At 40.2% G+C, this 26,204-nt stretch overlaps 1 protein-coding gene across 1 annotated transcript in view; it reads left to right on the top strand.

Moving 5' to 3' along the window:
* Nucleotides 1-25,349, top strand: part of LOC124129906 (cyclic AMP-inducible protein BP74-like) — a 57,752-nt gene extending 32,403 nt beyond the window's left edge. The window contains exons 2-3 of the mRNA XM_046493263.2: nucleotides 4,553-4,635; nucleotides 22,695-25,349. Coding sequence (XP_046349219.1) covers nucleotides 4,583-4,635; nucleotides 22,695-24,720 — 2,079 coding nt within the window. The 5' untranslated portion in view covers nucleotides 4,553-4,582 and the 3' untranslated portion in view covers nucleotides 24,721-25,349. The remainder of the gene's footprint in view (nucleotides 1-4,552; nucleotides 4,636-22,694) is intronic.
* Nucleotides 25,350-26,204: the final 855 nt, after the last annotated feature.

The raw sequence follows: 26,204 nt of genomic DNA, 5'->3' as shown, positions 1-26,204 counted from the left end.
TTCAAAATTGAATTTTTTCTTATCATAATATTATCTTCAAAAGAGCAAGGACTATATTTGGAGGTGTAGTTACATAGTGACAAGTCCTTCACAAGTAAAGGGTCTTAACGGTACAATAAAACACTGCAGGGAGAATAAACCATGCGGGGTGCAGCCCCGAGTGATGTACTCTCCCTGCAGTGTTTTATTGTACGTTGAACAACGACCACGAGGCGTTTATTTCTTATATGAGATGTCAACATTATTTACATCCTCTTTAAGGGTGATGATGATGATGAAATGTACAAGCTTTAACAATATTTACCCGAATTTTAATAATGATGACTCCCTGAGAAGAATCCGACCTCGGAAATGTCGGACAAGACAATTGTACGAACAGGTGGATTAAGTTTGGTGTTTCCCGCATATTCCCACAATCAAACAATGTGTTATCGTGAAATAAACCACGCTTTGTTCTTCATTGTTCTTTGCGATTTATCGCGTATCTATGCTGTATAGTGCAATGATCTTTCAAGCGACGTTAAGCCCCACCTCACCTCACCTCACCTCACCTCACCTCACCTCACCTCTTACCGGTACGGCATGTCAGTAGCGCTGTAACGACATTCTTTGTCACGAAACGATATGGATATCAGTGGTGAAAAAGTGTTACATGCTACGGAACATTTATAATCAATTAAAAATGGCGTGCGTTTATGTTTGTTGTTTTACGCCGCACTCAGCAATGTTCTAGCTACATGCCCGCGGCCTGTTACTAATCAAGTCTGGACCAATCAACTCATTGATTGATATCATGAGCAACGATCCCACAGTGGGGTCACGATGACACGCAATCAAACAAATCACCCTGTCTGACTGTCTAATCCATTAAATGGCCTGTTACGACCAGCATGTGTTCCTAGAGATGTTTTTCTACCCGGAATCCCAAAGGAACCAATTTTATTAAAGTAACCATGTTGAGAGCACTCTTGTAAATACCTTCAGCAAAAAGTATTAAACAGTTCATATTCACACAGTTTATCATGCCTTTCGCCTCTATACACATTTGCATATAAACTGCCTATCAAAAGAAAGTATATACTGTTAGATTGTTGAATAGGTTTTCATACCTTGGCCAAAGGAAAGTAAATCAGTCTGAAAACGATTGTTCAAACATAACCAACATCAATGACTGTTAGAAGTTACATTTGGAGAAAAAATATCGTTTGTTTATTTCGTTTTAAACAGAGTTTTCGATGATAGCACAGAGGGTATAAAAGCAAGCGGTTGAATCCCCAATCATCACAGCTTATAAAAAGATGCGAGAAAAATGCTAAGTTTTTCAGCAGAACAGAAAGTGTTCTGTTCTGCTGAAAAAACTTAGCATTTTTCTCTTTGAGTCTTTGGATGGCGCTGATTGGCACAAAGCAGGCCCATTTTGCAAGAACGTAAAGTGACAGTTAAAACCCAATATGTGTTTCACTGCTTTTTATTGATTGATTCATTCAAATGAAATTGATTTTGGCTTATTGTACCATAAATAATGGAACTTGAAATGATGAAAAATTAAATATGTACATGTTTCCTTTTCTTAAGCAGTCCAAGTCGATGTATATTTTCTTCTGATCAGTGTTTTTGTTTTGTATGTCACGATACGATGATCGTGCCAAGTATCGCGATGCATCAGTTCTCCGATTAATTTTTTTAAAGGAGCTCAGAGCCGGTACAACGAGATGGGCGTCGTGGCCTATGCCACATGCTGTCGTGCACACTGATAGCAATCTGTCAATACAAAATCTCGCATTAAATTTTTTTTTTTTTTAAATAAAATAAAAGTTCTCCGATTAATCGTCGTAGCCCAACGGGTCATGGCATCCTGTCTCGCGAACACCTCATGCCGTCACTGTAATGCAACATTAATTCATATTTCTTTTGACATAAGGGGGCACGGTTGGCCCAGTCGTCTAAGGCGCCGCGATTCGCTGTGCAGAGTTGCGTCCCTTGGACACGCCAGAAACCTATGATTGTTGGTTCGAATCCCGGTTTGTCAGCACCATACCCGTGCTCGTGGGTTTCACCGAAGTGGTAAACGTCTGAGACCTGTATCACTTCGGGCTTTCCTCCCACCTTAAGCTGACACGCCGTGAAATAACTGGAATACGGTTAAAAGCGGCGTTAAAACCAACTCACTAACTCACTTTTGACATATTGTCATTCAGTTTGGGCTTATTTTCACTTGTGATCTTGCCTATTGCGGACGCAGAGACAGTGAGTGAAACAAACAAACGAATACCTATCCCAGGGTGTGATTGAGTGTGGGTTTTGGATGAGGGTGTGAGTGAGTGATTTGGAACCTAAGGCCTATTCCTCCATGGAATCACAAAGATGCTAACGGTCATCAGTTTTTCAGCTGATACGTCCAATAAGTGCTTTGCATAACGGTCCAATTTCAATGTTCAATCAAGATTCGTCGTTCCAAGTTTAATTAACGATTGAGCCATACATATTTCGAGATGAAATTGCTGTTACATAGCTATGTACATTTAACGAACACGGGAACACTAGGCGCACATCATGTATACGGTACATAACATCCAGCTTTGAAGCTAAGAAGTCCTCTGAAGAACTTCTTCCCGTCAGTCTGTAAATATTATCTTGGTCGTGTGAAGTAGCATGCGTTCGTGAATTACTTATTCGACCATACAGTGTAAAACAAGCAATACGTCCTTTTATGAAAAACTTGACACAGGACGTCAAACATGGTTTTAAGGACGTTATTAATTATCGGCTTCTCTTTGATAACTTTCTTGTGTGAAATCAAAGCACTTGTTTGTATCCAACTATTCACAGTTATGAATACAGAAGTGGTCAAAAGTGGTCAACATGGTTGTATCCATAGTTATCGTTGGGAACGTTGGTCACATTAGGTTATAGTAGTACTGAGCTGTTATAACAGTTGCATCAGTAGTAGTAGTAGTAGTAGTAGACGTTGCACCAGTAGTATTTGTAATAGTCGTAATAGTAGTAGTGGTAGTAGTAGTAATAGTAGTTCTGGTGGTGGTTGTGGTTGTGGTGGATGCGGTGGTGTTGGTGGTAGTTGTAGCAGTGCTGGTGGTGGTACTAGTAGGATTAGAAGTTGTAGTGGTAGCAGTAGTTGTAGGAGCTGCAGCAGCAACAGTAGTAGTAGTAGTAGTAGTAGTAGTAGTAGTAGTAGTAGTAGTAGTAGTAGTTCTGGCATCAGACACCAGTAGTTACACTGTTATTATTAGATTGATTGAGTTGGGTTTAACGCCGCTCTTAACATTATTCCAGTTATATCACTGCGTGTCAGCTTAATGTGGGAGGAAAGCCCGAAGTGATGCAGGTCTCAGACGTTTACCACTTCGGTGAAACCCACGAGCACGGGTATGGTGCTGACAAACCTAGAAACATAATCGGGGGAACCGGGATTCGAACCCACAGTCATAGGTTTCTGGCGCGGCCAAGGGACGCAACTCTGCACAGCGAATTGCGGCACCTTCGACGACTGGGCCACCCGTGCCCCGTTATTATTAGAGATCCAGCAGCAGGAGAATGGAGCCATGGGTAGGTGGAAGCGGAATGGCATAAGACGTACATCTAGCTGTTGATACAAATAAGAGAACAACTCCTTTTGTTGCAATGATGGTGAGGATGGAAATTCAATTTTCGGCACATACTATGATGAGGAACGTCCACTCATACATCCGAATTTCCATGCAAACAGCCATCCCTTCACCCATACACTTACGCATCCATCTGACATCTATCCACCATCCATCTGTCCATCTAGCAATCTATCCACACATGTATCTTGTCATTCATCTATCACTCAATACGTCCATCTTATCCTCCAAAGATTGCCGCGGCAATACATACATCTGACTGAGTCAGTTGTCCAGGGTTACCCACACTGGCCCCTTCTGTCAAATCACCATTCATGCACTTGTAATATTGCCATTATTATTCTACATCCTTCTACCAACATGTGCTTGTTTGCTCTCGCAGACATAACAGCATTTTCTCACTGACTGAGAAAGACCTAGTCTCTTTTCTCCACTGGGCACAATATGCCTGCTACCACACGTCATTAAAGTCAATTCCAATGGTCTACGTGCTTCCATTGTCGTCTTCCAGGTTTATTATAAAAAGCAACAACTTATTATCCTCATTTGTTGACTTTTAAAGAAAAAACAATCTATCCATGTTTTTATTACGAGAACTATTTCACAAAAGTATCCAGCCCACTTTTGGACTTTTCATGAAGGAAATGACAAGAATAGAGGTCCATCAACTCTTGTGTTTATAAGCGGAATAGGCTGCTCTCACTGTTGTCGACATGTTTTACAAGACCAGAAAACTAATTCTACTGCTACGTGTCTGTCTGTCAATCATCAGCGCTCCTTCACACATTCGATCAGCTGATCGATACCGGAGCTGCAATGCGATTGGCCTAATTGGATCTCTAGAATGGCTCGCTCTACCACACAGGCCTTCAGGTGTGCTCGACCCTACAAATACCTAGAATCTTTCATTCAGTTTTCAACCGTTTCAGGAGTGGCGGTGCAACTTTCGGCAGATAAAGATGAACTGCCGGTATTCTCTGCAGTTACTGTTTCTGCTGGCTTGTCGATATGGGTGAGTAAATGACTTTATATTTACTTTTGTATTTACATTATATCGTTTTGTCTCGTTTAAAAAGTAACAATTCATACTGGATATGTTATGAAGGTGGCTAAAGTCAACGTTTAAGACTTGCATCACTTCTGGCTTTCTTTGCACATCAAGCTGACCTGGCGTGGTATCACTGAAATAAAGTTTAAAGCGGCGTTAAAATACACACGAGAAGGAATTACGGAACAAGATAAATATATAATTTTAAAATAACTTCACTTGCTGACAATAGTTTAGTGATGAGATTATGGAACACATTACATTAAACAGTTATTACTGCTCCAACGTTACTGGCATTTGGATTGTTTGTGTGACGTAAATATCATGATATCCAGACATCATTATTAGTGAATTATGTCAGCGTTGAACGTTGCTCATAATATCAACCACTCGATTTTCTGGTCAAGAATTGATTATTTATTGGCCACGGTCATATAGCTGGAATATTGCTGAGTGCGGCGTAAAACAACAAACGCGTACTGACTTATGTATTGGATACTTCATGTTCGTCTATGTTGGAACAGATAGAAAATACATTTGGAATGATATTCTCAACTAATAATATAATATCTAAATATATATTTTATTACACGGAAACGTTCACATTGAAACGTTCACCAAGACAACACTTCTTCTTTTGGAAATTAGAAGCGTTTAAACATTTGTTCCGAGTGTAAAGTTAAAAAGTTTATTTACTTGTGGCACAAACCACCGTCTTGTTTGATTTGTTTGATTGTCAAGATTGATTTCTGCATGTGACAGTTAAAGAAACGCTGATTCTTGTTCATTCTGGATCAATACTGTTCTTCAACTTACTTCAAATACTGTTTGTTAAGCACTTTTGAACTTTTTTTAAAGCAATATATTACAACATCCATCAACGAACTTTTATTTGAACAATCCTGCTTGTAACGTTTGAGACAAATCTGGGTTATAACAATGTTCATAAGGAAATGATCCATACTGGTGGTTTATGATACTTTTATTCGAATTTATTTCGTAAGTTCAATGTCACAAGCTGACGTTGCCATGCGTGAGCTGGATCATTAATTTACTTATCAGGAAACATGATGAAATATAATCATCCTCAGGCGTCATTGCATTATATGCTGTGGAAGCAGGTATAATGAGATGTCCACACCAATGTGTTACTCAGCAACCGTTGAAAAGAAATGTGTCCGAATATTCGGACAGTATGGATTTCGTCAAATTGTCACAAAATATCCTTTTCCACATTTCGTGTACAATCTGTTGTCAAGAGGATGTAGGATTTCCGTTAAAATGAAGTTAATATACTTCGCGGTACTTTTTAGGAAATCAGTTCAACAATGAAACTGGATGACGTGTTTGCTGTGACATTACCTAGCAATTTTAGAAAAGAAGATATGAACACGGTACTTAAATGACATACCGATGCGGTGCTTATATATTAATACTTTAATTTTAAATTATTAACCAACAAATTAAAAGACAGGATTATCTGGACTCGTCCAACGCCAACTAATTCTTTTCGAAATTGGATGCACGATTCCAGAAGCTCACAGCATCATTGTCTGAGATATTACAATCATGTTATTACGTAAATCCGTTAATTCCTCCATACATTCGGGTGTCTTATTCAGAGGTCTGGAGACTGAGTATTACTTTTCCTGCATTTACATCATCCTGCCAAGAACACATTAAAGCCCAATAATGGATGAAGGTCCCTACTTTCTAAGCATGAAGAGCCCACATAATGTCGACCCGGTGCCACTTAGAATCCTCGCGCCTCACCATTCAGAGGTCTCATTTCCATTTAGGCTTCAAGGAAATGGTTCAGGGTTTCTCCAAGATTTTCAAAGTATCCTACAAATTGTAGCACATCTTTCAGTGCACTGCATACGCACCCTCATTTCCCCCATTCTCTGTGAAAAATGGCGAAATAAGGAATCAGAAAGATAAGTAAGCGTTATAATACTTAGCCATGCGGCATGCGCGTGTTCAAGGGTTTTGAAGTGTCTTTTCAATGACAAATGTGAGTTGTTACCACACATCTATGGCATAATTATTAGCATTGGCATCAAAGGGATTTTTTTTATCACGGACTACTTAACATTTAGTATGGAGCAAAGTAGTTTTTCCTGTTAATGTTAATGTTAATGTATATTTGACTTAACATAAAATCTAGTTTTTAAGCCTCGCGTGGCAGGCTTGGGGCCTCAGGCAACAAACAAACACTTACTTTTTTATGCAAATTGTGAAGTGGCGGGTGCTTACCCTTTTTGTGAACACCTGGTGTCATCACTGATTTAAAGTCATCCATTCATATACTTTTCACAGTTATTTTGCCCTTTACGTCCATTGGAATCTGTTTCGGTGGATAATCAAGACTGGTTATTATCAGGCTTTGCGTTATATAATAATGATATATGTTATACAAAGAATTAACCTTTTGATCTTTTATCTGAATTATTATCTTTTATTGTTTTTTCTAAAGTAATACATTTTCAATGCGTGACAGAAATATATGAAAATTATGAAAGGAAATGTGTACGTGACACAATTAGGAAGCGGTACATGATATTATTTTCAACATGCGAAATACTTAATATTAAAACAACATTGCCAGAATTCATTTTTATAATGTTAAGATATTAGCAAAGATTTAGACATAACGTTTATCAGCAAGACAGACGTACCCTTATCAAACGTTAACGTTTTAACAAGCCTAGGCCTCTTATTATGAAATCTGTTCTTGATGTCTATCATAATACATTTCATGTGTATTATATGATGTGGCACTGTATGACATGCTTGGTATTCATCATTTAACCAGATACTAACACAACGACCAAAAATAATCTGTTTTGAGGAAAGAACATATTGTTCTTAGCACGTAAGGGAAGTACCACTATCTGTCATATCAATAGATATGATACTACTACATTATATATGCGTGTTATGTCAATGGACATGCTAACACTTCCGATTTTCTTGCTCCCCTCTTATCCATTGTCTAAACAAATTTGTGTTCAGTCGGATTTTATTCTTTCCCCTAATGAAGTCAGCGATTTGGCATAGTTCCATTTAACACGCAAATGAAAGATAGTTTTTATAAGGAGCTATTTTCGGAAATCGAAATTAGATTTATTTCTTTAAAGAAACGTTTCGTGGTGCTTTTTTATGAATTGTACGTGAATGAAAACATCGACGATTATATTATTCAAATAAAACTTTAATGCAAGGTTACATGTCTGATATACGTCTCACGAGGTGACTAATGTGGTTAAAGAAAGATAGGTATATATGTAAATATTGTAGGGAATAAATTCCCTGTTGGGATGGGTGATTGGGTGAGGTGTATATCACCATAGGCAACATTGCAGCAACATGCCAACTTGGACACTATAAATGCACTTCACATGTTGCGATAAATGCAATATCTCTTCTTTGTTTAAGTTATTGTTTTAAGCCGCAATATTCTAAAAAAACTATAACACGAGAGGCCGGTAAATGGTCGTTGTTTGAAAGAAGAGTGAGTGAGTATGTCTTTACGCCGCTTTTAGCAATATTCCAGCAATATCACGGCGGGGGACACCCGAAATGGGTTTCACACATTGTACACATGTCGGGAATCGAACCCGGGTCTTCGGGGTGACGAGCGAACGCTTTAACCACTAGGCTGCCCGACCGCCCCATTTGAAAGAAGAAAAAACGATCTACTCCTTTGGGTACAATGTGACATGCAAGAACCAAGTACGCGATTCAATTCAGCGGCTTCTTACGTCACAGTGTGTGCTGGAGCTTTGCTAACAAGGGTACCGGCGGGGCACTTCTCTTGTGACAGATGTGCCATCACATTGTAAATTATATAATCATCATAACCATACATAAAAAAGGCAGTTGCTCTCTTTTCAGCCTTTAATGGAACAGGAAGTTCTTATTCTAAATATTATATGTACGGAGTGACCAGTAACTCTAACCAGTTAAAGAATATTTGCAAATGTGAAATGAACTGGATACACCTTAATGGTTGTTTCAAAATGCGTTTGATAGTTTAGTTTGGGATATCGATTATAGCTATAGTCATATGATGCGAGTGTTAATATTTTCTTAAATTTTCGAAATGGAGTATTTTTATTTGAAAATGTCATTTGAGGTTTGATAGCTTGGAAAGTTTAAATGAAAGCTTTCGTGTTAAGTGAATAAATACAGTATCACAGAACAACAGCAATGCCATATTGTGTGAACCTCATCGACGTTGCTGTGAACAGTTTGACGTCATCATCAAAGGTTGTTTTGTTATCTGTCTTTTGATTCGACACTGTGACTGACAACAAAGAAAGGTTTAAAAAAGCCAAACATGACGCATTAGAAATGTAGATCTTTTGTTCTGGCACAATCGGTAGAGAAAATGATGCTCTCATGAGACTGTAATGTAATTATGTCAAAGAGGTTGTGAAGCTTCCTGCATAAACAAGACAGTCATTTGAAACAGACAGCAAACACATTAGACACGTTGAGCTACTCAGTGTAATTAGAAACGTAAGTTACAGCAATGAATTGTTGATTGTCAGACTTACCTCTTGAGGTTTCAGCTATTTAATTTTCAAATTGTCTCTTTAACTCTCTGTAATGAAAGCGTGTTCTGCCTCGAAGCATTACTGGGCATGTAATGGTGTTTGAAACACACTGCTATTATCATTCCTACTTTTAAATTAGCTTTGACTAACAGAATAGTGTAGTTAGGTATTAAATAATAATTTCGTACCCGACGGCGTAGACCGTTGCTCATAATATCAATTACTGGATCGTCTGGACCAGGCACGAATATTTACGGACCGCCGTGATATACCTTGAATATTGTTGTGTGGCATGAAACAACAAACAAACAAACATCCATTTTGCTTCCAAATCATTGCATGCGTTTACCAAAGAAGGTACAAATGGTCATCATATTCGTATTTTTATTTTATTTTTAAATTCATATTCATATTTTTAAGAAGTTTCTTAAGGGATGATATATTATCAATTTGACAAATTGGAATACTCTCATCTTATGAAATTAATCAAGCTGATTACAATTTCTTTGCTAATGAACATTGCGTGGTTATTAAATCGACCAGGAAACTAATATGGTTTCTGGTTTTGATGAACTATCAATTATGCTTGTTGTGACATGTCCTTTAATATTACGCTTGCACTTTACTCTTGGAGGTTGATTGGATAGGTAACCTCATTTGTCATATTCGCCATCATGCCCCGTGACATCACCGCAACAACCACGTGATAACCAACGTTGTTCTACGTCACTGACGGCAACCGTAATCGCCCATTTCTGTATAATGAGATTGTCCACATATTAGCAATATGCAGTTATTGTAGTCATTTAATCATGTACTTGATTCCCAAAGGGATTGATGAGGCGCTGTTGTTAATAGCAAGTAAACACTCGTGATGATAGCTTTCGTGAATGGGGATAATATTCAGATTAACATGTCGATTTCGACATTGTTCATTTCAAACTGACGTTGACAGCTGACAGGCATTGGTTGGAGAAGATTAAATTGAACATGTTGCGGAACCGAAAATACCTAACATGGTTATCGTCGAATTAATTGTAATTGCTAGATTTGAAATTAACTTTGAAATGCTTTGAAAATGTCAATTTCATTTGAGTGTATGGTTTATGAAGTTGCGATCATCAATTCAATTGAAAAACAGAAATCTACTGATATGCCTTGTCTGCTTAGAACTAATCCAATATCATAATTGAGAAATACAAGCCAATTGAACTTAGTTTCATTTGGGAATTACAAATCTGGTTTCGAAAATGCAAGATTTATTTTACTAATACGACGGTAGGGATGGGCAACATATCTGCCAGTTATTGATGCATTGGACGTTGCTTAATTATGAAATATTACGTCTAGGATATACAGTAAACTAAGGTCATAACGAACACGCTTATAACGAACTGACCGATAGAACGAACTTATTTCTTAGTCCCAACCATTTGTTGTATCTATGCTGTATATTTGCTTATAACGAACTACGGTTATTACGAACTAATATTAGTGGTCCCTTCGAGTTCGTTATAACGGTAGTTTATTGTAATGAGACATTTTATAATGTTTTATTTGTTAATATCACAGATACAGAGAATCAGCATCCTAGCAGTTTAATCGTTACAAATGGCATAGTCGTAAAAGCTCAAAACCATTTTGTTGATAATTTGGTCATATGTACAGTATTCTGAAGAGGCGAACTTCATCATTGTGACATGGAACCGAAGTTAGAGCATTTATCATCTACATGGGTGGAGAAATTATTTCCATATTTATTTAATTCATTTATTTTAGTCAGGTACTATAAATATGGAGGTGGTATACAACTTCATTCTGTAATTGTTAAGCGCATATGTTGTACTTTGTAGTAAAAAGCGTTACTGAATTGACCATCGTAGAAAAAACAATTTAAAAATACGCCTGACTGCGCTGTCGTGATGAAGATTAAGTTGTTCCGAAAAAGCTACATAAAAAACACCATCGATCATTCGCGTGTTGGTAACATGTCAGAGAAAAAGTTACCAAATTAGCAATCTCGTATAAACCCTTTCTTAAGTACCTCATTTGTTTTAAAAGTGTTTCCCTCATTTATCAACATTGAATGGCGCAGTAAAAATAATACACCCAGCCTCCCTTATCCATGACTCATTCACTCATCGGACTTCACTTTACGTTCTTCCCCAATATGTCCAGCACTGCTGAACCAGTACGATCACATTCCTTAACTCACTGACTCCCCGAACTTGTTCTACGTTCTTCCCCAACATGTCCAGCAGTGCTGAACCAGAACGATCACATTCCCTCACTCACTGACTCCCCGAACTTGTTCTACGTTCTTCCACAACATGTCCAGCAGTGCTGAACAAGTACGATCACATTCCCTCACTCACTGACTCCCCGAACTTGTTCTTCTACGTTCTTCCCCAACATGTTCAGCAGTGCTGAACCAGTACGATCACATTCCCTCACTCACTGACTCCCCGAACCTGTTTTAACCTATCAACGAAATGTTACCATCCTTTTCACCGCCGAGCTGTTGTTACCAATTTATGAACATAATTTTATGTTAGGCCTTTTCCAGCATAATAAACTACATCCCCAACATGTCCAGTCAAGCTAAACCAATACAACCAAATTCTCTTATTCTCCAATCTTCCAAGAAGTGTAAGATCCTTAGTCAGTCGAGCTAGTCGGAATTAATGAATGATTAATTGTACACCTGCAGCTTTACGACAGATGAACTCAGTCCAAAAGTGCTAGAAGCACCTTATGATCAGATACTCTCTCTCATTCAGCGGCATCGTGTAAACATGTCTGAGGTTGACGAAGAAAGGCCCTGATCTCGTCTGTGAGTCAATGTCCACATACAACAAGCTGATTAGAAGTAACGTTCTTTTAGAGATGCTACCAACTATTTTATGTCCCTATTTTCTAACCGTCCAGATGTCGTTGTCTTATTTCATTCTCGTTGTCGTCAATGATGACACATTTAAGGTCTTTGCGTACAGATGCTCCTCAAGACACATATGATTAATTTACTCTCGAAAAAGTTACTTTCGCTTTAAGAGACTCAAGGATACCGAGGCTTGCGTGTTCAAGTTATGTAACCCGTTTGTAGTGGTTTTTCATAGTAATTCCATATCCTTTGGGTGGTTTGAGATGCAACGGCGTTTGAAGTTAAATGAACGTCCATTGATCTGGAATGAAGTTTTTGATTCTTGAGGAACATGCACGTGCGTGCAGGATGGACATATGTTATTTTCAAGGTGACATTATCCATGTGTACACATGTGTTTGTTCTTCTTGATAATGATCTTACATATGTCGCGATAGTGCCAACACTATCCCTGTACTCCCGGAGTGGCACATGACAACAGTGTCCAACGTGCCCAAGGATTACAATAAAGTCGGGCCTGGACCAGAAAGTCTTTGACTAAAATCATGCGATCCACAATGAGCAGTAGTGACACGTAATATTTCATGTCGCCTGATCATGTTTAAGGTGAGGTGATGTGAGGTGAAATGGGGTTTAACGTCGCGTCCAAGATTATTGCACTTATATAGCGACGTGCATGCACGTGTATGTGTGTGTGTGGCTGCTTGTACTAGTCCGGACTGATGCCGATTTATAGTGCTAGCTCACTGAGATACCATGCCGCAGTTTAACATGAATACCCCACTCAGACACAGTATACTGACTCCGAGCCGACCAGTCCTTGTTTTAGCCCCTTAATGCCGAGCGCCAGACAGGGTAACAACAAGTACCATCTTTTAACGTCTTTTGGTACGACGCGGCTGGGGATCGAAACCCGGACCTTCCGCTCTCCGGGCGGACGCCCTACCATTAGACCACGGAGGCGGTCGATCATATTTAAGAAGCATGGGGTCCTTGGGGTCGGGATTGGGAGCAATAATTATATAAGTATAAACTACCATATTCAGCAAAATAATTATGATAAAGTACTTTGATACTCACATATATTGCTTGTTTGTTGTTCAACGCCGCACTCAGCAATAGTTCAGCTATATGACGGCGGTCTGTAAATAATCGAGTCTGGACAAGGCAATCCAGTGATTGACATCATGAGCATCGATCCACGCAATTGGGATACGACATGCATCAACCAAGTCAGCTCTCCGGGCGGACGCTCTGCCATTAGACCACGGAGGCGGTCTAGTTTATTTAAGAATTATAGGATGAGTGATCGTTGTTTATCGTACTATAAAACATTGAAGAGACAATAAACAATCAGGGGCGCAAACACTATTTTATCGTGAAATAAATCACGCTTCTTTCTTCATTGTTCTTTGCGATTTATCGCGTACCTATTTTATATTCGGTATAAAGGCCACCTTACCAAGAATACAATAAATAAGACAAAGCTTTTGCACATTGACAGGTTGGACAAATCTTATACTGGCTCAATAAAATATGAATGTTACATTAAACGGGCAGATTTCTCATTAAATATACAGCAATATTTTATATGAGCTTAACATAAATATGAAAAAAAATGGACCGTACGTTTCCAAATTTATGAATTTTACCCAAAGCATCCTTTAAGTGTATAGCAATCAATGTCCGGTTGGTGGACTCTCGGGAGAAGCCGGTGCGTTCTGTCACGGTTAATAACTGTGAAAATAGTGTATATAAGTACACGTATACACATAGTTTCGTTTTTAACATAGACGCACATATCGGATGTGCTGATAAAATATGCATATAACATAGGCAAACAATAATGAAAACGAACAAAGAGTTACATCCAAAATGTATGTACTTCTTTAGTCCGAGCCTGTTTGGAAGGCCTACCTACTCAGGATATCACTACGCTTCGTTAATCAAGTAATGTAATTTCAAATCCAGTGAAAACGGTATTGTCTGGATTAAAGATTTTTTTAATTTGGTTCTTTTGTCTTCAACGTCCACGATGTAAGCAGTATATATATATATATACAAAGTTCTGTTATTTCCTATAATTGATCCCTTCTAGTCATTAGGGAATCATTACATATATTTCACATACAAGTGACCAACTGATGGTCAATACCCCCTTTCTTAACACTTCGATCGTCCTTATGGTTAGCAAGTGCAACTTCATACATGACCCTGCAGAAATATATAGCGCAGAACGTTCACTCAATTACGAAATGTTTTTTTCTAGGGCAAGCGCTTTTTAGGATCACACAGATTGGCATAGTACCTTGTTAAGTTCAACACGACCGCGCGACACTCTTGTGTATGAATGTAGATTTTCAAGAAGTCCGCATCTACAATACGCCGTCACGAAGAAGTGGCCCTATCAATATGTGACAATTAAGAATTGACAAGCAACGGTACCCATGTTGAAATGCAACGCCCTAATGTGTCCTTAAGAGTCTGGGAGAATGGAGAAACTACTAATGAAGCAAGCATAACGCTCTCATTAACAGAGCGATGCCTGGCCTGGCCTTTCGAGAATATGGAGAAGGAATCGGTGGCCTACTTCGTATTTTTCTATTTTCTATTGCTTTACAGTATAGACGCTGATGGAATGCATCATTGATCATGGCCAGATTCGGAAAAGGGGCATATGTAGCCCCGTCGTCGTTGCATTATGCCAACGACGTTGTGGGAGATATTGGTAAAAGGTGCTATTTTGCAGCTCACTTGAATGCTAGGGCTCTTCCAGTTCTTTTAAATAGTCCTTAGGAACGGAGAACATAATGTGCTATCAACCAGACCATATGTTCGAATTCGGGTATACTTTGTGCATTGTACGGCGGTTTTTATTCTCATTAAATGTTGTTTCATGTACATTTCCTGTGTTGGCTGTGATTGACGTGTCGGTCGATGTGAGATTTCCGGCAATGTATAGAACAATAGATATCCTTGAAGTTTTTAGAGTGTAGCATATTGATCTGATAAGGTTTGATGAAGAGATAATATTAATGGAAAGAGTTTCGAATTGGACATTATGACCTTTGAGGGATTGGTTCGTGTCAAAATGGACCTTCTGAAAACTTCAAGTAACCGGCGATCCTGGCGATCAAAAGCAACAAGGCCATTTTGGTAGAAATATATATAAAGTGTGAATGCGAGGTGGATTCTACGTCCTTTTAGCACTATTCCAGCTGTGCTACGGCGTGGAATACAATGGTTTCACGAACATCACCCATATTGGGGCGGTCGGATAGCCTAGTGGTCAAACCGTTCGCTCATCACGCCAAAGACCCGGGTTCGATTCTCGACATGAGTTCAATGTGTGAAGCCTATTCCTTGTGTCCCCCGCCGTGATATTGCTGGAATATTGCTAAAAGCGGCGTAAAACCATACTCACTCACTTATAGCACCCATGATGAGAATCGAACCTGCTCCCTAGGCAACACTATCATCATCGGGCATCCCTACCGCACCATATAAAGTCATATCGAACGGTTAAGTGTGGAGCCCATATTCGGGAACGGTCTTTTCTGAACATTTTGGCAAACGTTCCAAAATGAGAACCATTATCATCAAGATATGTGTTGGTCTCAGTCGCAGCGAATGAGTAACGGAGTTGTGAACCGCTTTTGAATTTTAAGTCCATACCATTCATTAACTAAACAAAAGTATGTATACTAACAATAATTGTTGAACGCTATTGCGTAACACGTGCTGTTCACGGCGCTTTATTATAATGCGGTTTAGGGCTCTTTATGAACACATGCTGTTTTGCGCTCTTAATCTCGGTTAAACAGAAAGGACTTCTGATGATGTTGCTGAAACATTGTTTAAATGCAACCAACAAAATATGTACCCGCTACCTAATGTTTTGTGACCATCGGGCTTGTCACGTGCGTACACTTCTAATTATGTTCGTACGTGAGTGAGTGAGGTATTGCGCCGCTTTTAGCAATATTCCAGCAATATCACGGCGGGGGACACCACAAATGGGTTTCACACATTGTTCCCATGTCGGGAATCGAACCCGGGTCTTCGGCGTGACGAGCGAACGCTTTAACCACTAGGCTACCCGACCGCCCCACTGGTCGTACGTATCTGGCTACGTTTTCTCTCACGTACATGCCATGACGTACACGAACTACTTGATTCTGCGGTTTGCTGAAGGAATATTAACATTATTTTTTGTCATGTATTTTTTAAAAAGATTTGTAGCCTACTTAATATAAAACGTCAACACCAGAGAATATATATAAGTACTAATTGAAAATATATATAATATTTCACCTATTAAATGTACAAGATAAGTCTTTGTTTAATATGTGTCATATAACTTTCATGCCAAGGCCAGAAAAACACCAGTCTTCATTATCCGACGAAACATATTCCATTGGGCGTAAAAGGAAAAATAGCGGTCAACATTATATGAATGGATTTCTGAAAATCAGTGAAGACACCAGGTGTTCTCTGAAAGGGAAAACATGTCCTGCCCTGAATGTAACAAAAAAACATAATCCTCATCCCTCCTCAGCCAGGATTAAAAAAGGGTATTTTATTGACTGACCTAATGCAATCTCGTGTCGTAAAGTACACCCAGGAGTGGCATAGTTTAGAAAACTGTATATCCGATGAAGCATTTTTGAGTTTGTATTTTCAGGTTTTTGTGGCATTGTGAAAAAGTTACCCTTAGAGCCGTTCAACCTCCTTCCTGAAAGTACTCGCCCTGGCCTTCTGTCTTGACAAGGAATCCCACTGGGTCTACATATATGTAGAGCGGCGAACAGCAAATTATCCTTTTAGACTTTTTCCCTCAATAGTTCAATCAATATTATGCCAAACAGGGGACCTTCTCCTTGCGAAAGCTTTTATGAGAAACGGTGTTTAATTGACACAGATTTTAGAAACACACTTACGGCTTTCTTTACAATTGGCTTCCCTCCGCATCGGAAGTGCAGCGGGGAGTTTCCAAACACAAGGGACGACCCACGTGTCATTGCTGAATGCTAAATTGGCTTAGCTAAAGCGAGGATGGTCATCAATCGAATCACATTATTGCGTGATAGATAGGATGACAATAAGACGGTTAGGCTGCGTCTACAGATACACTGTTTCCATTAGCGATGTCCCTACCTGACCAAGGCTAACTCAAATACGTCACAGTGAAAACATCCAAGTGACCTTTGGACAAGCAGGAACTATGCTTTTACATCTTGATCGTAATGCCTTTACACAGTGTTTTACTCACAAATTAAGATATAGGTTCGAGTCGTTTCGCCAATTGTTTCCCAATGGCTTGTCCTTCCAAGACTGATGTACAGGCCGACGTGATGAAGTTCGAACCTCTGCTGACTGCGGTGTAAAACAACATTCCTTTCCTGAATACTTTGATACTTTATATTTATATTTATACTTTTTATTTTATTTTTTTATTTTTAAGAGGGTTTGGGTGATCCTGGCACAGTCAGGCTGGTTAGGCTCGTCAACAGCTCAGGGCCCTTGCGTCCTCTACACGCAGCCCAGACAGCGAATGGGACTACTCCCAGGAAGCGCTGCCTTGTCGAACCCACCCAGAACTGTTCGGAGAATGTGAAGACTCCCCAACACTGCAGCCTTCTGCATTACCCAGATTGTCAGAAGGGCTGTATTCCTGGTAGCAAACCCGGGTACTCTCCCAATGTCAGTCAACAGATTGGGAGGTACCAAACCTAAGGCACCGAGAACAATGGGGAGTCGGACAACTTGGTACTTGGGGTGCAAGTGGCGTGACATTTCGAAAACGAGGTCTGCATATTTGCCTTGTTTTTCCTCAATCTTGTCAATCACATTACTGTCAAAAGGGACAGTAAATTCAATGATATAAAAAATGTCATTGGGTTTATCAAAAAGGACAAGATCAGGTTTGTTGGCCTGGATACGTCTGAGGCTGTAACTGGGCCTATCCCAAAGAATTTTGTATTTATCATTTTCCATGACGCCCTCTACATATTCTGGGTCGTTCCATGGATGGACCTCTGTGTCAAAACCCCAAGCATGGCGAAGACGGTAATAAAATGATCGAGCCACTCCATCATGTCGCTTAAGATACTGTGTTTGTGCCAAAGCAGGGCATCCACTGACAATGTGTTGGACAGTCACATTAAATTCATTACATAGCCTACATTTCATATTGATATTCTGATGCAAAATAACACATTAACGGTTTCGAGTGGGAAGTGACTGGTCCTGAGCAGCAAGCAGAAAGCTTCTGTTTCACTTTTCATGCCAGACGGACTTCATCCGAGTTAAGGACTCTGCTGGGTTGCTGAGCTTCTCAACACACTGCACACAAACTCGATGCAGTGGTCGTTCACATAGCCGGAGTGTGGTCCGATTTGATATCAATGTCACTTCGTTTCGTTGACACTCATTTCTGTACCGTCCAGCAGTACAGAACCATCAACAACATCAAACAATGACATTGCAAAGGTATCACATATCCTTAGTTTGTTTCAGAAAACTGTGACATGCCTTGTTTTCATCATGATTCTTTAAGCTTCACAAGAGGATCATCAGACAAATAAATGTGTGCAAAAGTGCAATACAATTCTATCATAAAGGGCCTGCACGTTAATCAAACCACGTCCTTCCATTATAATTGGCAAATATAAGCGATAGAGGGAAGAGTGAGGGTGATGGGATCTACTCTGGGATCTTCGTGTGAGGGTGTCCATACCCTGAACTTCTTGTTTCCTCCAATCAACAACACCACTGCGATGCCTGGGATTTCGTGTCGGACATTTTCTACGAAGTCCGAGTTTAGTTCACAGCGCGATTGTAGTATAAACTGCTGCCACCACTACCCCGACACCAGCTGTAATAGTAGCAACAGCTGACACCGCGTTGAATGTAGAATAGCACTTGTACTCACTTTGCTTGCTTGACCTCGACTGTTGGCCAGATTTAATCCCAGTCCAGTGTTTAGGCTTGGAGCTGCATGGGTCCCCTCCTCTCTCTGGCACGGGTCTCCGCACTCGGATAGCCTCGTCTACCCTTCCGGACATCGCCGATCACCACATTATCATTACATTCGTCACCATTCGTATGTTTCCGTAAACTAAAACAAGGCTCGTCCCCTTCTCGAAGACCGCCATGCGTCGAAACGGCACAAGCGATCTGAATGCGCGTCAGGATATGGGTACTTTGATCAATATAATCCCGAGTATTTAAATTATTTTTGGCAAGATGCGTCTGTTTTAAAAAATATGGAAAAATGTAGATTGTCAGTTGCACACAGCATTGTATACAGGTAACAGCAATGTGATATATTGATTGATGTTGTTTCTTGCACGGCTATGTTGGATGATAAATTTAAATGTACATGTGCGTTTGTTTACACAAAGACGTTAATAGATTGTATTTAGTTTACGTTAAAGAAATGGCTCACCTGAATACGACATCCGTTCATTTCAGCTATAACTAGACCTGGCTTTCAAAAAACGACATTCCGTGTAATATCCCTTTGTATATTACACCAAGAAATGAAAAATGTGTAAAAGTAATTCACTAACAAATTATTCACGTACCTATCAAAATAACATTGTGACATTGGATATTTTGGCCATTGGATTTTTTTACGAATATGATTGTAACAGACAAAGGTAGCCAATGCTCCGGTAAAGACATGAAAAAAGGAAAGTAAATTTCATACCGGATAATAAAATACATGTTGTACTGAAATATTAGAATTTGCAAAGTGGGCGTGTAACTATATCGAGATGGCTGAATTTGCTCAGGTCATTCATATTTTTCGTGGTATTTATGGGCCATGTAAAAAGGGTGAGACGGTCGGGTAGCCTAGTGGTTAAAGCGTTCGCTCGTCACGCCTAAGACTCGGGTTCGATTCCCGAGATGGGTACAATGTGTGAAGCCCATTTCTGGTGTCCCCCGCCGTGATATTGCTGGAATATTTCTAAACGTGGCGTAAAACCATACTCACTAACTCAAAAGTGTGCAACCGAAGTATTATAACGTCCAAGTTGGATGAACAACGAATACTTCTGAGGTGTTCATGGGATTTACTCTGTCTATTGTTCAATCACGGATGTAAAGCCTAAGATCATAACACAAGCAATATGGAGAAACGATGATATAACCTAAAACATAATACAGTAAGGTATATAAACAAAACAAATACGGAAAATCGCGAAGATTTTGGTTTCTTGCCAAAATGATTACCCTACAGCTATTGTGGCCATTTTCAACATTAAAGAGGCAAGTTTGTATTATTTTAATACGTCAGAGCAAACGTCGTAATGAATCTCCTTTCCGTCTAACTGTATTGCTCTCTTGGGTAATCACCTTACAGGCTGAAAACACTACAATCAAAGTTAACAGCAGTGATTGTAACAGGGTGACAAATGCTTTGGCGTTTTTAGGACCAAACCAAATTAAATAGTTATGTAAAGATAAAAGGGTGTTTCCTTAAGACTAATATAATTAACGTGGCTGAGTGAAAGCTTAGAGGCAGTAATCGGATGTACTGTCAGCATTAATTTGTGGTGCGTTCATCTGAGCACCATGACATCGGTTTGCGTGTTACATTGTTGTCAGGTGATTAGTATTTTTTTGTTACACGCCTTCATTTTCGGCATTACTTCTAGGAAGAGTGCCTTGGCGTCATGCAATGTTATTCCAGGGTGAAAATCAAACTATTCTCACTAGATTCCGTCAATATGTCAACAGATATTCTTAACATCAAAGTGGTAAACGTCTGAGACCTTCATCACGTCCATCGTTCCAAGCTGACACGCCGTGATAGAACTGAAATACTGTTCAAAGCGACGTTAAACTATTCACTCACCCCAAAGGAGTGCAGGGTCTGCTTTTAACAGTATTCAAGTTATATCACGGCGTGTCAGCTTAATGTGGGAGGAAAGCCCGAAGTGATGCAGGTCTCAGACGTTTACCACTTCGGAGAAAAAAAGGAGCACGGGTATGGTGCTGACAATGGTTGTTAGTTATGAACGTAAGTCAACATCCTTCACAAAAGCCAGCGGTCATCCCACCAATGAACTATAGTATGTCGTTTCGAGTTGTTTTTGGAACGTTTTCATGTCGACAACGAACAGTTGGTGTTATCACTAATTTTCAGTCACCCTTTCATATACATTTCACCACTGTTTTCGCCCAATGGAACCTGTTTATTCTTATTATTCTCTTGGGTTGACATTTCATATTTACTGCCTTCGCGTATTTCATTAAACCGGACATGTGTTAATCCGGACGAATTCAGTGAGCACGATACTGTCCGGTTAACAAAGTTTCACAGTATATATCACCTGACCGTGCTGACATGGTAACTGGGACTCATTAAAAAGTGACGACTGGAATATTAATCTATACAATCAGTCACATCCCCACGAAATCTCTCATAACACGCAAGATATTAATAAATAATATAATCGTAAACACCGCGAACTGGTGCCAACCTTATTGGAGCAGCTGAGCCAGTGAAGCATATTTGACGTGTGGCACTGAGTGAATAGACTCTAGGATACTCAAAGCAAGAAGCAGGTATTTTTCTGTCAGCTAGTCCCACGTCGCTTCATGGATGGACTGTTCCACGTTGATATCGATGAGACTGAATACCAAGCTGCAATAGTGCTTTGATGTCATTATGCCGACGCATGACAAACAGACCTCGAGCCCACCACAACCTAAACTACATCTTGTATCTGAAATGATCACATCTTACGGAAAAAACAGTTGTTAAATTATCTGTATAAAATATAATAAAGAGACGCTCAGAGACTCCCTTTATTCCTGAAACTGTAGTAACCTAGCCTTGCCCACTATTATAGACTTGCGTTGGCTGTATTGGGTATATTTGTTTCAGGACAGTCTAACCCACCCCTTTTGGATTTTTTTAATTTGGGGATACCAGCAAAGTCTCACCGCAGAGACATTGAAATCAGGTTTCCCAAAGGCCTGGTGGCACCTTACCTACTTCTGGCAGGGTAAAAGATCTGAACATTTTTCAGGCATTTTGGAATTGGAATGATTTTTGACTAACTCAATGTTTCATGAAAACGAAAGAATATTATCAGTATCTGGCAATAATAACCAGAAAGTAAAAACGTTTAATAGGTCATTCACCTAGGATCAGATTTCGTTACATCATTATAGACGTAATATTGAAACATCCGATGTTTTTCAGTGAAAATGAATGTTAAAACACCACTCAACTTTTGATAGGGAAAATACGATATGTCACATCTATCTAAACGTACACTTCACTTGTTATGAATATCCGTTCTATGCATCATGGAAAGATAAAGATATCCCCATCAAAATTGGAATAGTATATATTACTATACTGCAGCGTGGTTACCTCTAACATGTAGTAAAAAGAGTGTGTGAGTGAGTGAGTTGGGTTTAACGCCGCTTTTAACATTATTCCAGTTATATCACGGCGTGTCAGCTGATTTAACTGAAATTCTGTTTTAGGCGACGTTAAATACACAGCAAAAACAAGTGATGACATCTCAATTAATTTTATGATTTTCCTTTTCCAGGTCAGCACAAGAGGGTATCGATGAAACAAAGCCGGCCTCTGAAGTCATTATCGCTTCTAAACATCCCCAGCTTCAGAAAGCCATGTTGAACCCTAAATGGGATTCCTTGATGACCCAGCTGACCCGGAAGATGTTACTACAGATCCTGGATGACCCCGAGGTCATTCAAACCCTCCTGGATGCCCGCCAATCAACCTCCGAGGAGGTTCCAAGCAAACGTCACGTTGATTCTATTGCAAGTGACCTTATCAAACGATCCGACGGAACCCAGCTTCAATCTCATGCAACGCCTGACAAACGCTATCTTGAATCCATTGCCGGGGATCTTTTGAAGAGAGACGGCGAGAAGATGGAGAAACGGTACCTTGAATCCATAGCGGGTGATCTCTTAAAGAGGTCTGACTCAGTTGGCACCGAAAAACGTTACCTTGAGTCGATCGCTGGTGACCTATTGAAGAGGGCTGATTCGGAAAAGGAGGACAAGAAACGTTATCTGGAATCCATCGCCGGAGATCTTCTGAAAAGAGAAGATTCAGGACGCAACGAAGAAAAGAGGTACCTTGAGTCTATTGCAGGGGACTTACTGAAACGGTCACAGCTAGAGCTACAGGCCCATAAGCGTTACCTGGAGTCAATTGCTGGGGACCTGTTGAAGAGATCGGAGATGGACGACGAACCCCACAAACGCTACCTTGAATCGATTGCAGGGGATTTGCTGAAGAGGTCAAGGGGCGACCACAAGGTGAAGAGATATTTAGAGTCAATCGCTGGTGACCTGCTGAAGAGGTCGGAAGGGACAAAGGGTGAACGCAAGCGCTACCTGGAATCAATTGCAGGGGATTTACTCAAAAGAGCTGATATGGAAAGGGGCTATCACAAGCGGTATCTTGAGTCAATTGCCGGGGATTTATTGAAAAGAGCGAAAGATAAGCATGACGAACAAAAGCGATATCTTGAATCAATTGCTGGAGACCTCCTGAAAAGGTCACATGGAGACACCTTCCAGGAAGAAAAGCGATATCTGGAATCGATTGCCGGTGATCTTCTCAAGAGATCAGCCGTGAAGGACACACAAAGTAAGCGGTACCTGGAATCTATCGCTGGTGATTTGCTCAAGAGATCTCAAGGAGATCATCTGCCCAGCAAACGCTATCTCGAATCCATCGCAGGGGACCTACTGAAACGTGACTCCGGCGACAAACGCCATCTTGATTCAATCGCAGGAGATCTCATTAAGAAGTGGCATATGGATTCAATCGCAAGTGATTTGATCAAGAAAAGGCACCTTGATTCAATCGCAGGGGATCTTTTCAAAAAGAGAAGTCTCGATTCAATTGCGGGAGAGTTTATCAAGCGCAATCTTGATTCCATTGCGGGTGACCTACTGAAGAAACGCAGTCTGGATTCCATAGCCGGAGATCTGTTCAAGAAACGCAGTCTGGATTCCATAGCTGGAGATCTGTTCAAGAAACGCAGTCTCGATTCTATCGCTGGAGATCTATTCAAGAAACGCAACCTCGATTCTATCGCTGGAGATCTGTTCAAGAAACGTAACCTCGATTCTATCGCTGGGGATCTATTCAAGAAACGCAACCTCGATTCTATCGCTGGAGATCTGTTCAAGAAACGCAACCTCGATTCTATCGCTGGAGATCTGTTCAAGAAACGCAACCTCGATTCTATCGCTGGAGATCTGTTCAAGAAACGCCATTTGGATTCAATTGCTGGGGATCTTCTCAAACGAGATGCACCGGACATGCCCCACGCCCTTCACAAGCGTGACGCTCCTGTCTCCACCCAGAGATTGAGACGGTCCCTGGAGGCTTATTCCCCCTATCACTCTGGCGGGCCATCAGCTCTTGACTGGGCAGCCTTTGAAAAGCGATACATAGATTCAATTGCCAGTGACCTTCTGAGAAAACGGACCGCTGGCCCAGTGTACAGACGCCTCCTTGTTCCGTATCCCTCCCACATCGTCAACAGGCGGATGATGGACAGCATAGCAACAAACTTGATCCGGAAGTGACGTCATCGTGACGTCATTTGAGTATGAGCCCATGTTAAGACTTGACATTGTATCGGATGGACTATTACTGAGCGAAGAATGTGATATATTTTCACTAGGATTGTGAATAAGTATAGATATCCAGGTTCACGAGATGGCGAACGATTTATTGAATATACGAATATGCACATTTTAACTGCTTGGTGGACGTGGATTTGTCACTTCATATCAGTATGTTATATATTGATTGCACCATAAACTGCCCTACATCATTATAGACAAACATTATATTGAATTTATTTTTCTGGCATAGTTCATGCATTAGACCCGATGCACCGATACAACCATATCGATCGATAAACGCCTACGATTCTAACCGATATTTACGTTTTTGTCCAAAAAAATCAAAGAGTTAAGATTGTATAAAGTTTTATGTCCATTAAATAAGCAGGATTCTTCTGTTCAATGTTACACGACTATTTCTTCTTTGTTGTTGACATATATCATCCAAAATAGTTAGTACAGAAACAATATACGTATTAAATGCTAATTCATGTGATCACTGCTCTTATTTTCTTGCAACACTGCTAAGCGGGTAGGATCTCGGATTGTACTGAAACTAGACAATAAAGAGGTTATTTTTATGTTTATCTTGATTGACTGAGTCCTTGTACATGCTCCGGTAGAAGATGACAATAAAAGGGTGACCTGTGATCTGACTGCGTGTGTATACTTGACACCCGGTGTCACCACCCACGTTGCGTGAGGGATGCTTGCAGTGTGATACGTGAATGTGTCTTTGTGTGCGTGCGTGCGTTCGTGGTTGTGTCTGTATGTATGCGTGCGTGCGTGCGTGCGTGCGTGCGTGCGTGCGTGCGTGCGTGCGTGCGTATGTGTGTTTATGTATGTGTGTTTTGTGCCGTGAAGATTCCGAAGTAGAATAGGTCTTCAGCAACCCATGCTTGCCATTAAAGGCGACTATGCTTGTCGTAAAAGGCGACTAACAGGATCGGGTGGTCAGGCTCGCTGACTTGGTTGATGCATGTCATCGATCCCAATTGCGCGGATCGATGCTCATGATATCAATCACTGGATGGTCTGGTCATATAGCTGGAATATTGCTGAGTGCGGCGTAAAACAGCAAACCAGCCAATTTTGTGCCAAATAGGATTTACGAAACAAGTTTAAGAAAATATGCATATTTGAGTTTTAAGTGATTTTGAGGATTGCGTGAATATTCTTTGAGGCCACAGCCAGCAATATTTTACCTTTATTACGGCGGCGTGTATAGTTAAAACGGCGTTTGTGTCTAGACCAGATAGGCTAGACGATCAACTTAACCTGGTACTATGACACACAATCAGTCAAGCCACAGAGCCTGACCTTCAGATCCTAATTTTAGCTAGCTCTTACGGCAAGAATGATATACTTGGGACCTATTCGGACATGGATTTTCCAGATGACTGAACTACATCTATGAAGAAACCACAAGTGTATATACCTGT

The sequence above is a fragment of the Haliotis rufescens genome, unplaced genomic scaffold, assembly GCF_023055435.1.
Source record: "Haliotis rufescens isolate VD_foot unplaced genomic scaffold, xgHalRufe1.0.p SCAF_9, whole genome shotgun sequence".
In the NCBI taxonomy this organism is placed as follows: Eukaryota; Metazoa; Mollusca; class Gastropoda; order Lepetellida; family Haliotidae; genus Haliotis; species Haliotis rufescens.
This window is presented reverse-complemented; position numbering and strand designations above follow the sequence as displayed.